The 13,986-nt window shown below is 40.0% G+C and overlaps 1 protein-coding gene across 1 annotated transcript in view; it reads left to right on the top strand.

The window, feature by feature from the left end:
• The first annotated feature begins 5,003 nt into the window (after positions 1–5,003).
• Positions 5,004–13,986, top strand: part of LOC146512727 (IgGFc-binding protein-like) — a 69,412-nt gene continuing 60,429 nt past the window's right edge. The window contains 2 exon segments of the mRNA XM_085171009.1: positions 5,004–5,142; positions 5,237–5,360. Coding sequence (XP_085027135.1) covers positions 5,004–5,142; positions 5,237–5,360 — 263 coding nt within the window.

Here is a 13,986-nt window from a genome sequence, read left to right as displayed (position 1 = left end):
TGTCCTTCAACGCACATATTAAACAAATATGTAAGACTGCGTTCTTCCATTTGCGCAACATCTCTAAAATTAGAAATATCCTGTCTCAGAGTGACGCTGAAAAACTAGTTCATGCATTTATTACTTCCAGGCTAGACTACTGCAATTCATTATTATCAGGATGTCCAAAAAACTCACTGAAAAGCCTTCAGTTAATCCAAAATGCTGCAGCAAGAGTACTGACAGGGACTAGAAGGAGAGAGCATATTTCTCCTGTTTTGGCTTCCCTTCATTGGCTTCCTGTTAAATCCAGAATTGAATTCAAAATCCTGCTCCTCACATACAAGGTCTTAAATAATCAGGCCCCATCTTATCTTAATGACCTTGTAGTACCATATTACCCTATTAGAGCACTTCGCTCTCGCTCTGCAGGCCTACTTGTTGTTCCTAGAGTATTTAAAAGTAGAATGGGAGGGAGAGCCTTCAGTTTTCAGGCCCCTCTTCTGTGGAACCAGCTTCCAGTTTGGATTCAGGAGACAGACACTATCTCTACTTTTAAGATTAGGCTTAAAACCTTCCTTTTTGCTAAAGCATATAGTTAGGGCTGGACCAGGTGACCCTGAATCCTCCCTTAGTTATGCTGCAATAGATGTAGGCTGCCGGGGGATTCCCATGATGCATTGAGTTTTTCCTTTCCAGTCACCTTTCTCACTCACTATGTATTAACAGACCTCTCTGTATTGAATCGTATCTGTTATTAATCTCTGTCTCTCTTCCACAGCATGTCTTTATACTGTCTTCCTTCTCTCACCCCAACCGGTCGCAGCAGATGGCCGCCCCTCCCTGAGCCTGGTTCTGCCGGAGGTTTCTTCCTGTTAAAAGGGAGTTTTTCCTTCCCACTGTCGCCAAAGTGCTTGCTCATAGGGGGTCATATGATTGTTGGGCTTTTCTCTGTATCTATGAAGCGCCTTGAGGCGACATTTGTTGTGATTTGGCGCTATATAAATAAAATTGAATTGAATTGAATTAAAGGAATTTGTTCAATTCTAAACTACCATTCGCTTTAATTTTCCGCCATCTCCGGCGTCTGATGTCAGTTACAACATGAGTCATTTACCTTGTCCATCACTTCCGTCACTTACCTCCCTTCTGTCACTTCTCAAATCTTATTCTAGATATGACCACCTCCTCTCACCTACTCCTTCCAGTGCTTCTTGTTTCTCATACTCTCCTTTGAATTTTATACAACCACCATTTCCTCCTTTCCTTCCTCCCACTGTTTTTGCTATCTTTCCTTCATTTCTTGCCTTATGATACTCTTTATTTCTGTCTGACAGAAGTTAATACCCAGGTCAACTACCCCATGTTTTGTGGCTTTCTTCGCAGCTCTATCTGCCATTTCATTTGCTCTGACTCCATACTGCGCCGGAAAACATAAAAAAAACCAAAAGTCCCATCATGTGTATTATGTAAAGCGTTTGCTGAACCTCTGTTAGGACATCTGCTCTACTTTCTGAGTGGCTACACTGTAAACTGGCCAATGACGGGGTTGTCTGAACAGATGACTGCTTTTAACGGTCTCATGTCTTCTATCCACTGAACAGCTAACAGTATTGCTAGCATTTCTCCAGTGTATACTGACAGTCCATCATTGATCCTTTTCCCTATTTTGACTTTAAACTTAGGGATAACAAATGCTCCACCGGCTCGACTGGCTGTATTCTTTGATGAATCTGTATATATTTGTACATAATTATAATACTGATCGATGTAAGCCTCTACTGTATGTGAGTTTAAATTAAATGCCCTATCCCTGTTCCTCTTTTCCAATAATGTGAAATCTACTGTGGCATCAGGAAGTATTCATGGAGGTGTTGCTGGTAATGGCACTCTTTGACTGATGGTGAACTGATCCATTTTACCCCTTTAAAGCCGGTCGGAGTGGGCACGCTCCGTTTAGCATAACTATTTTTAAATCCCGGTAGCACTGCAACCACGTAAGCTATCGCAATAATTTTTTTTGCATATGAAACCGGAGGAGTTGTACTTACATCTTATGCCATCAGCTTGTCCTAGGTCACAGTTTCCTTCCACATATAGCTTTGCAAAAACTGCATAAAAAGCACTTGCAGCAACAAAAACATAATATACCAGAAACACGCTTTGCCGATCCGATCAGCTGTTTGGAACACTTCCTACGTCCATCAGCGCGAACTATCGCATGTCCGCCATGACCTGCCCGAAACCGGAAGTGACATCATTTTCATTTGTAGTTTTTTACCATCAGGACCTTATGAGCCTATACTTGTGTTTTTAAAAGTTATGTTTGACTTTAGGACTCATATTGCACTGCTGGAAATAGTTTATTTTGATGCATATGCTGTTTTTTTTGCAAATTCACATTATAATATTTATTTTCGATTTTCCTGCAGTATATAAAAATTGGTGTATTTCAAAAATAAAACTATGAAGACACTTAAAATAAATTTCCTGTGGTGGGAAACTATTTTGTGCAACTTTTTTGTATTTACAGTTTTGAGGGATAAGCCTTTTAAATTTCTCTAAGTAGAAATATATGTTAAAAAAACAAAAACAATTTTCAATTTTTTTGTAGTTTATTGCACTTTTTTTGCAATTTATGTAATTACTATGCACTTAATGCATACATATCATTAAAATTTGGGCTATAAGGGTTGTATTGATGTATATCAACTTGAAATGCTTCCAAAAATGGCACTACAACATGTAAAAATATAATATAAGCTCTGGCGGACTTGGTTCTATGGTAGGACTTAAAGAGTTAAGTTATATTGCTCTTTTAGTCACAGTCCATCCAAAGCTCTTTGTTTCCCATCTTTCTTTTTCCCAGCAGGGTTTGAGTACCTCTTTCCTATCGTCAGCAGAGATGGGCAGTAACGCGTTACTTGTAATGCGTTACTGTGATCTGATTACTTTTTTCAGGTAACGAGTAAAGTAAGGGATTACTATTGCAAAAACGGTAATTAGATTACCATTACTTTCCCGTAGGAACGCTGCGTTACTGCGTTACTAAAACCGTGATTTTTTTGCGAGAATGTCTCATGACAGTGACGTAAGCGAGTGCAACATTCGTGACAACAGCTGTGTGCAGATCAACAATGGATAATATAACGAGTGCGGGAGAGAGTATGAGCGTGCAGCGTTTAAAGCGTGGAAGTACTGACCTTACTTTGAGTTTGATTCCATAAAAAGTGACAAAAACATTAGTGTCCGTTGTGCGTGGGAAGAAAACTTCTTTTTAAAGTGAAAAAAACCCTAAACTTCCAAGCTAGCACCGAGTGCGCAACAACGTAATGGGAAATTCACAGAGAAGCTGCCGTATCCTTCCACTGACCGCTGCGGCACACCTGCACCAGGGTAAACCTCCGCCTGCCTGACTCCTGCTTTACATGTGAAAATAGGACCGCTAGTCTTTGACTTTATTTATTTTCTGCTGTGTTTTACTTGCATCTATTTGAAAGAGTGAGTGTAAACAAAAAAATATTTTATTTTATGTGCTGGAATGTGCAGAAAATAAGTTTAAATATTAAACAAATTTCTTCCAGTCAGAGAATGTTGCATATAATTAAATTTTTGCTTGATGCATAAAGTTAAAAGATTAAAACTAACAAAACAAGTTTTAAAAAGAGACTTTTCCATCTGATTACATTTTGTATGATGGATTATGCAGAAAAAGTAGAATTGGGCTGAAGGATCTATCGCTTTATCACCTATTCAGGGTGTAAAGCGTGTTTTAAAAAAGTAACTAAGTAACTAAGTAACTAATTAATTACTTTTGAAAATAAGTAATCAGTAAAGTAACTGGATTACTTTTGGGGGGAAGTAATCGGTAGTTAGTTACTGATTACTTTTTTCAAGTAACTTGACCAACACTGATCGTCAGTACCTCATACCTTTCCTGTCTCGTCCTTTGCCTTCTGTACCCTCTTGACAGCCTCTGCATAACTTGTTTAACCTCCATGGCCTTCTTCCTGACTTCACAGCCCCCATAACTTACCCACGCTACAGATCAATCCGCGCTGCAGTGAACACCAGGACCGCTACCTACAATGCCAGTCTCGCCACTGGCGATGTGAGCGCCTACAAAGTGACCCCATAAGGGTGCGGCGTGGTGAGGGATGCCAAATGCCGGTATCAGGAGCGCGTGGAGTCTTGCTTCCGCCAAGGCAGCACACGGAGCATGTGGCATGGACTACACACAATCACGGATTATAAAGCCAGGGACACTGCGACGATCAACGCCAACTCTGCTTTCACCAACGAGCTGTACAAGTTCTATGCCCGCTTTGAGGTTAGCCAGGTGGCTAATGCTAACAACCGCCTGACAACTGAGGACAGCGATGTCATCAGAGAGGGACCGGTGATCAGCATTGCAGAGCACAATGTCCGAGCAGCACTGAGAAAAGTGAGCACAAGGAAAGCGGCAGGACCAGACGGCATCACCGGCCGTCTGCTGCATTGCTGTGCTGACCAGCTAGCAGGTGTGTTCACTTTCATTTTCAACGAGTCCCTGGCTAAGTCTGTGATCCCCACATGCTTCAAGAGATCCACCATCATCCCTGTGCCTTCATGAACCGGGCCACACGGCCATGAGAAAAAACCCAGACATGAATAGGAATGTCTTCCAAACTACTTTATTTTTAAATAAATAAAACAGAAAAAGAAAACCTACTGTCAAAAAACAAACTGTGGTGTGTGTAGTCAGTACCATCAGTAATGTGAGGGAGTTAAAAAGCAAAAGCCAAACCAAAGGCAACCAGAGTCTAACATGGTGTCTCACGGAAATGAGCCAAAAAACAACTATGCCCTAAAGTCTTTTTGATGGAGCCCTGGCACACTGGCCCAGGTGTTACCAGTGTCACTGATTGTAAATGGGAACTCCGCCTCTCCGACGTCTGCAAACAATACACACATAAGCCAAAAGGAAGGCAGAACAACAAGTCCTCATGCCTGAATGACTACCAGTTGCACTGACTTCGGTGGTAATGAAGGTGTTCCAGAGGCTGTTGAAAAACATCATCACCTCCTCCATCCCAAACACCACAGATCCGCTCCGACCCAACAGATCCACTGATGACCCCATGGCCCATGTCCTGCACACCACCCTTAGCCATGTGGACATGGGTGGGTAGGTGCGTCTCCGACAGCATCACCATCAACACGGGAGCGCCACAGGCGTGTGTACTCTCATCGCTGTTCTACAGCTTCTATACTTCAGACTGCGTGGCCACGCATGGCTCCAACACTATTGTGAAGTTTGCTGATGACATAGTGTTGTTGGACGCCATCTCTAACAATGATGAGGCAGCCTACATGGATGAAGCGAATAATCTGGCATCATGGTGACAGGATAACCACCTCCAGCTAAATGTCGGCAAGACCAAGGAGCTGGTGGTGGACTTCAGAAGGAGTAAGCACAGAGACTACAAGCCCATTGTCATTAATGGAGCTCCAGTGGAGAGGGTGCAGTCCTTCAAGTATCTCGGTGTCCACACCTCCTCAAACCTGACATGGTCTGCCCACATTCAGGTACAGTCCAAAAAAGCTATGCAGCGCCTGTATCATCTCTGACAACTGAGGAAGTTCGGGGTCTCTCCAGTGATCCTCAGGACTTTCTATACAGGTGCTGTGGAGCGCATCCTCACAGAACATCGCATACCGGCATGGGAACAGCTATGTTAAGGACCAAAAAGCTCTTCAGAGAGTGATCCATACAGCAGAACGCTGCTGCAGGACTGATCTCCCCTCCCTACAGGACATTTACACCAGAAGATTCTGGTCCAGAGCAGCTCAGATTGAAGGACCCATCCCATCCCAGTAATAAACTGTTCCAACTTCTGCAATCAGGCAGAAAGTTCCGCACCATGCGGGCAAAAACAGAGAGGCTCAATGGGAGCTTCTATCCTCAGGCCGTCCATGTGTTAAATCAGGACTTTCAGCATTTAACACTTTATTTTTCTGTTCTGAAAGGGCCCGTTGCCTGTGAATGTGTGGTTAATTCTTCGTCCACATATGTGGACATCACATTTTGGGTTGTCTAGACCACAGTACTAAATTTTAGTCTACATGGGCCTGCTATCCACTTACAAGGACATTATACTGCCACTGTTCTATCCAAATTTAAAACGAATGTCCTCATATGTGGAGCAAAATCAGGTAAAAAGATATATATATTTTTTTACATTTATCAGGTCCCAATCAGCCCAAATAAATTGTGTACTGTTGATAAAGTGTCACAGAGCCATACGTGGACAGTGTTGGGGAGTAACGGAATACATGTACCGCCGTTACGTATTTAAAATACAAAATATGAGTAACTGTATTCAGCTACAGTTACGGTTTAAAAAGGTGGTATTTAGAATACAGTTACTTTGTTGAAATGAATGGATTACACAGCAGTATTTTCCCGTTTCACATGTTAGGCTATGCCCTCTCTATTTTTAGTTTCCATGCCGGTGGAAACCCAAACAAAACATGCATTAAGAGGCTCTAATGTCTGTGTCTCAATTTTGCGGCCCATGTCACCTCTACTTGCGGCATAATGACGTGAAGAAATATTTTATAAAATTATTCACAAAAATTATTTAATATGAAGGCAATAGGCAGAGTGTTACAGGCATTGCCTTAAATAATGTAGCCTCATGGGCAGTGTAGTCCGTGCTGCAGGGAGAATGGACTGCCATACTTGTTATGCGTCTGTGAGCACCAGGAAGGGAGAAAAAGAGTAGAAAAGTACGAGCTGTCACCGAGCAGAAACGGGAGATGGAAGCATGTAAATATAATAATAACCACTGCAGCCAAAAAAAATGCCTGACGAGCCAAGTTGTAAGTAAGCTATTAAGACTCGACTGTACACTGTGTTCGTGTTTTCCTCCGAAACAATAAGTTCCGTTGAAGCAGCCTTTCAATGCCTCTATCTGTCTCTTGCTAGCAAAGTTGACCAAGACAGCAAAGTAAAGCTAGTTTTCAGCTACGAGCCCGACACGAACCCCGAAGTATTAGCCAGAGGTCCCTTTACGGTTTTACGCCTTTACGGTTCGGAGCCGCGAACCTGTTTTACAGGTGCGGAATAGTTTTCTATAGGAGATCGCTGCAAAAAGTGCAGCCTTACCTAATGCCAACCTACTGTTACTCATTTTATATTAAGATTTAAAATCTAGTTGGTATTGGTATGGTAAATAACCTTCAGTAAAAGTAATAAGTCACATAGCAATAGTACATTCATGTAGTTGTAAAAAACATGATAATATATTAAGTAATCCAAAGTATTCAGAATACGTTACTCTCATTGAGTAACATAACGGAATACGTTACAAAATACATTTTGGGGCATGTATTCTGTAATCTGTAGTGGAATACATTTTAAAAGTAACCTTCCCAACACTGTACGTGGATAACGTCATAACTGAAGGAGATTTTGAGTGTGTGTTTCCCATCTAACCACTGGCTGCCTGACTGGCCAAATATGAATTGATCTGCCACTATGTCAGCTGTGAAAAAAAAACAAAAACAAATTGGCAAGTTTGCTTTGTTATAGTTGTAACACTGCTTACTTGCATTGATTCATAGGAAAAGCAAGTTATTTGCACACAATGTACCATCTCTGCTGTCACATTTCACAATCAGTGAACATGTGAGTGACTCGTCTGGTAAAATTTTGGTTCATACTGATCATAAACCACGCCTGTGCTCATTTTTCTGGTAGTTAAAGAAATGCAACATTAGTGACATGATAAAGTGTAGCTTCTCTGTAAGAAGAAATTACATGTCTGTAATACATAGTGTGCAATAATATATCATTTTAAAATGCCAGCCACCACTGCACTCATTTACTGGAAAAGTGGAACCTTTAACAAAGTCAGCTGCAGTCAACACTATCATACACATGAGAGAGAGTACACACAGCGAGGTGCTGTCATGCAACGTCTGAAACAGAAGTGGAGCTCTCCTCTATGCATTACCAAGAAAAGGGAGGAAGTCACAAACTGATACCACACATCACTTGGCCCGACATGAAACCTAACTGAACAATGGTAATGCTGTTTTGTGCCCTTGGTGTTATCAACACCTGCAAAAGGAGTTGTTGTTTTGTTCTACTTTTGATGCTGAAGTAAGTTCATCTAGTTTTAGACTGTTCAGTGGAAGTTTCCATTCCAGTGTCACAACTAAGCAAATGCACAAGCACTTAAACACTTTCATTGAGAAGAACGGAAAATTTCCATCACACTATGATAACTGTGACAATTCATTATGATACACAGAGAGCAATAATATTTAATGCAATTATCACAACGGCTACTACTGTTCACATAAATTACATTATTACTGTAATCCTGAGTGGATTCACAGAGGACTTGAAATCAACAATAAACTCAGATGATTCAGTTATTATTATTATTCTAATGCAGGTGAATATTGATATGAATATTCATATAATATAATGAATATGCCATTCAATCAGTCTTATAAATTCATTATCAGTGACTAAATTTGGCCAAACACCTAACGGTTAAAATGCAATGTAATGCAATCTATTCATTTTATTTTTTAAATGAATAAAGATGCTTCTTTCAGAGCTACACTGATGATGAGTTGAAAACCAGTGCTTATTAGTGATGTGCAGATCGATCCTGAAATATCGATTCCTCTGATACCAGTCATTTATGTTCTAGAATCGATTCTCATATTAAAATATCGATATTTTAGTAATTTAGAGTAAATTTGTAGTTTATCATTAACAGGAACATAGTAGAAAGAAACTATACCATTCGGATTGTCTACATTCAAAGGAACTACTTCCTCTTCCACCTTTCATAGTCATGTGCAAAATACGGCTGTATAAATGTCTTGCAGCCCCTTGGTGTGCACACTCACAACAATGGCTGAGCGTAATTGTGCAGAAGTACTTTACCTCCACAAACAGCTGAGACGTGGTTTGCATACATGTGGCAAAAAAGAGTTGTTGTTGTACTAGGGAGACATTCAAAAGGGCTGTTGGGGGGGTGATAAATACATTTTACAGGGTTTATTTATCGGATAAAATACGTTAAATGTCACCGTTATTATGGGCCGGCCCGGAAAGAGCGGGGGTGTCCAAATTCAGAGGCTGCTTCCACCTGAGGACCCGGCCTTCGCGGTCTAAAGAAAGCCGGGTAGTACATCACAGGCTCCCTCAGTGTAGTGAAACTCTGCTGTCTGCTCCTTGCTATCTAAAATATAACCGGGCGCTGACGTAAACTCTTCTGTTTAATCATTTTCTGTTTGACGATTATTCAGCTGTGTGAAAACCCCGGCGGAACCCTCCCGAGGGATTAATAAAGTTAAATTTAATTTAATCTAATCTAATAACTCTTAGCCAAACCGATTTACTCACGAACAAATAAAAAAACACTGAAAAAGCCAAACAATAACATTTTTAAGTTATCAAAGTGACTTGTATATCATGTTTAACCCGAGTAGCGAAAGACCGTGGGGGTTTGAAAACGATGTGTCGGTCGGCTCAGATATTTGAAGTTTACACAGCTACATTCTCACCTGAAAATATGTTAAAAGTTTTTTGCGACCCAGAAAGAGAAATAAGAGTAATATTAAAACTAAGTAGCTGCAGTAGTAGTAGCCATAGTTGGAAACTGAAATTGGCTGGGCCGCGCTTTGAATTCTGCTATATGGTTTTTCAATTTTGTTGTCCGGGTGGAAAATCGGGAATAATTCGGGAGAATGGTGGCTCCGGGAGATTTTCGGGAGGGGCACTGAAATTCGGTATTCTCCCGAAAAAATCGGGAGGGTTGGCATGTATGGTTGTGGCAACATCACTAACCTTGTCAAACACCTCACAGTAAATCATATCACAGAATATGACGAGCGTATGTTGAGGCGAACTAAAGAGAAGGAGAGGGACAGGTGCTGCTAGGGCGAGACAGTCTCTCACGGAGTCCTTTAGTGCTGCAGGCAGGCAAGGTGTTCAAATGTTCAAACTTCAGGTTTTTTATTTCTATGTGATGAACTCTGCATTATTAAGTGATAAGAACAAGTAATCTGATGTCCTGTAATCATTATGATGCTATAATTTGAGATACAATAAATAAAATAAGTTTTTGTACAAAGTATCGGTATCGGATCAGTATCGTCGATACCACCCTTAATATTACTTGGTATCAGATCGGAAAGGAAATCAGTGGTATCGCACATCACTAGTGCTTATTGTCTTCCTGTACTGTGCCATAATGTGATATATAATACAGCAAATGCCTGAAATCTAATGAAAAGCAGGTACATAGATAAGAGCACAAGGAAGTACCACAGGATTTTAACCACTGGAAACCCCCATTATGAAAACACATTATCCTTCTGAAAGCATCCGTCAGAAGATTAGTAGATACAGGCATTATACAGGCATGAACATGATCAGTATTGGTGTTTAAACAATGCTCTCTGGACCCAAACCTGTCATGTTGATGTGGATGTGGCCCTCAAATGAAGTCCAAAACATGGGTGTGTCACGATCTGACGAGACAAAAAAAAAGAAAAAAAGCATGGATTTATTATATCCGATAACAAAACTAAAAAGTAAATACATTAGACTTGGAATGCCTGTAAATCCCTGAACACTTGAGACATGGAGATACATCGACAAGGGAAAAGCGGGAAACTGACACAATGGCTGTGTCCAAATTCAGGGGTAGCATGCTTCGAAGGACCCGACCCACATAGGGCGGGAAGGCCCGGAAGTGAGCAGCTGTGAATTTGGACAATCTTCTAGCCTTTGTTCAAGTCCGCCCTTACTTCTGCATTTTTTACAGTCACTAGCGCCACAGCGCAAAAACTTTAGAATGGACCTAAAAATGTCGCTCCGTTATGTTGTACATTTTTAATTCTCGAGGAGCTAGAAAAACTTGGAACTTTTGTCATGGTCCTTTTATATAGTCTGTGGTTTCTTCTTGGTTCATGTTTACTAGTGTTTTTGTTTTTGTTTTGTATTTCTTGTTCTTAGGTTTTGGTCCCTGTGCTCCTCATGTTACTCTGTGCTCCTTCCATTTAGTGTCCAGTGATGTCGTGTGCCTTCTGTACTCTGTCAGTATCGTGTCTCTGAGTTCAGTCAGTGTATTTCCTGTTTTACTTTGAAGGTCCGTGTCTGATATCAGCGTGTTCTATTTGCGTGCTCCGTCTCGTCACGTTAATTAGGTTTGTCTCCCTCCTCTGTGTGCAGTTTCCCCATTTCCCTCTGTGTATATTTAATGTGTGTTCTCCTGTGTTCGTTGTCAGTCCATCTGCATATACATGTGTTTCATTCTCCGTGTGCATAGTTGGGCTGTAAAAATATCACAAAGCCCTGAAAACAGGGTTATTTTTGAGTTAACAAAAAAGCTTAGTTACACAGATGAAGTGTATAAAAATTAAGTCCTTTCACAGTGTATTAGTATAGTTTACTTAAGCTTAATGATCAGAATAATGCTTTGATGTCTTAAAATAAATGAAATCATACCTTTCTACTAAAACTGTTTGTTGTTCTCCACCTTTTCCTTAACCAAACCAGACCATTGTACTGCAGGATTGACCTGAGTGTCCAAATCCTGGACCGTTTTTTTTTTAACCAGGAGGATCCCAGGCCTGATTTTTGTTGATGTATTATAAATATTCTTGTTTTATTGTTATTGTTTCTTTATTCTCATTAAATAAACATCCATTTAAAATTGTTCAAAGTTAGCGTTATGTTCATACATGTTAAAAATACTTGTAAATATTTTTGTTCAGTGACAATTACTGTTTGTTTTAATCAATTTATTCATACCATACAACTTTTAAACTAATGCAATACATATTACAACATAAATATATTCAAATACATAAATTTATTAATGCATTTCTCATTTTGGAACAAATGAGGTGAATATAAACAACACAACAACTCTTAGTAATTGCACATTTATTGTGTTCTTAAGAATTATCTTCTTGATAACACACGTACATACTTTTTTTTTTAAGTAATCCCATTTCTTTCTTACCTGCAAAGGGGTGACTTTCCCCTGCAGGCCCATCTTCTCCAGTATTGTCCTTATCACACACGAAAAATAAGAGAAGAGAGAAAAACATGACAACTATGCTTCTCCTCTCGTTTTAATAAATCGAGCCATTTGGTCTTTGTTCCCTAAAGCATTTCACAAAAAGGTTAATTCGAAAACATTTAAATTAGCTGTATGTAAGCAGCAATACATGACAAAACGGGACCCACCATACAAGCTCATTAACGGGCAATTTTTACGAAGATTATTTTAGTAAACAAAAAACATGTCTATACAAATGCCCAAAGCCTAACAACACAACCGCTATAAAAATGTAACTTTTGTACCACCAGATTTTCATATACTTTCATTTAAAAGTGTTTTTGTCTCCAGCATCAACCACGATTGTTATTAGAATAAAACTCTCCTGTATGGCCCGCACTAAATCCCAGGAATTCTAACCTTCATATTGCAAAAGATAACAGTAATAATACAAAAACAAAATTCACAAAAAAATGAGATTACACACAAAAATATGAAACAGCATTAGTTGTTCATCTGCTAAAAGAAAGCTTCAAGTTACATCAAGTTGTTCACTCATGAGAATCTGTTGTTAGGATAAGGAAGCAATTCAGTGTGAGACATGTTTCTCCTCTTTATCATTAGATCCATCAACCCATGGATGTTTGCCATCTGGACAGGGCATGTTCCAAGTTTGTGTATAGATGCACCTATCTATTGATGCACAAACATAACATTTTCAGATATTTTGGTTTACAAGTTTACAAAACTCTGTTCACAGCTACGCATTCTGATTTATAAGTACAAAATATTTATGACCACAATTTGAGCTCATACATGTCATCAGTCCTTCACAGTCTCCTCACGTGTATCATTGCTGATAGTGGAGCCTCTCACGCGGCATATTTAAGTATCCCCTGAGACCAATATGACGTCATATCAAAAAAACAAAAAAAACAAATCTTTATGACTTTGGAATGGATTGACCCGCTGCAATCCTTTTAGACAAAGGGACTCACCGTTCAATGATATCTGTGGCCCAGATAGGTGAATTTCCCCGAAGCCCATTGTAATCTGGAGAAGCTCACATTACATTTGCTCTCAGTAAGATATTTTATAGCGCTCTTAGTTTCAGCCTTGCAGGGTTGCTTAAAAGAGAGCTGATAATAACATTCTCAACACAAAATATCATCCCCTGGAGGGATGACACCTGACAGGTTTTCCTTTCAGCGCACTGTAAAAAAATTGCCAGAATTGCCTCTGCAGCTATTTAGACAAAACTTTCCTCAAGGAAAATGAGAAACATCTGACATTAAAGAATAGCTGCAGTTATAAACACTACCCCAATCAGACCAGGAGTGACATGTTTAGCTGCCCGTTCTCCTTAAATTTTTGGCTGTCTGAGTGGTGTCCAAAACCCATGTGGGCTTTATAAATAATTGGGAAACTTTTTGGAGGAAACCTGGTCTTGTTAGGAGAGACGGCATCCATCTCACTTTGGATGGAGCAGCTCTCATTTCTAGAAATCTGGCCAAATTTATTAAACCCCCCAAATGACTATCCAGAGTTGGGACCAGGAAGCGGAGTTGCAGTCTTACACGTCTCTCTGTATCTTCTCTCCTCCTGTTATCCCCCCAAATCCCCATCCCCTTAGAGACTGTGTCAGCTCCCAAACAGACAAAAAAAACCCCAACTAAAAACCAGCAAAAAAAAAGACTTAAAGATAAAAAAAAAATCACAAAGAAAGAACAATACAGTATCCACATCTAGACCTCTCTCCTCCAAGTCTCTTTCAAGTACATGACTTAATAATTGACCAACAAATCGATTTACTCTGCCTTACAGAAACTGGTTGCTGCAGGATGATTATGTTAGTTTAAATGAATCAACACCCCCTAGTCATTCTAACTATCAGAAACCTCGAAGCACAAGCCACGGGGGCGGTGTG

This window comes from Neolamprologus multifasciatus, chromosome 8 (assembly GCF_963576455.1).
Source record: "Neolamprologus multifasciatus chromosome 8, fNeoMul1.2, whole genome shotgun sequence".
NCBI lineage: Eukaryota > Metazoa > Chordata > Actinopteri > Cichliformes > Cichlidae > Neolamprologus > Neolamprologus multifasciatus.
Note: the sequence above shows the minus strand (reverse complement) of the source record. Positions and strands in the feature narration are given on the sequence as shown.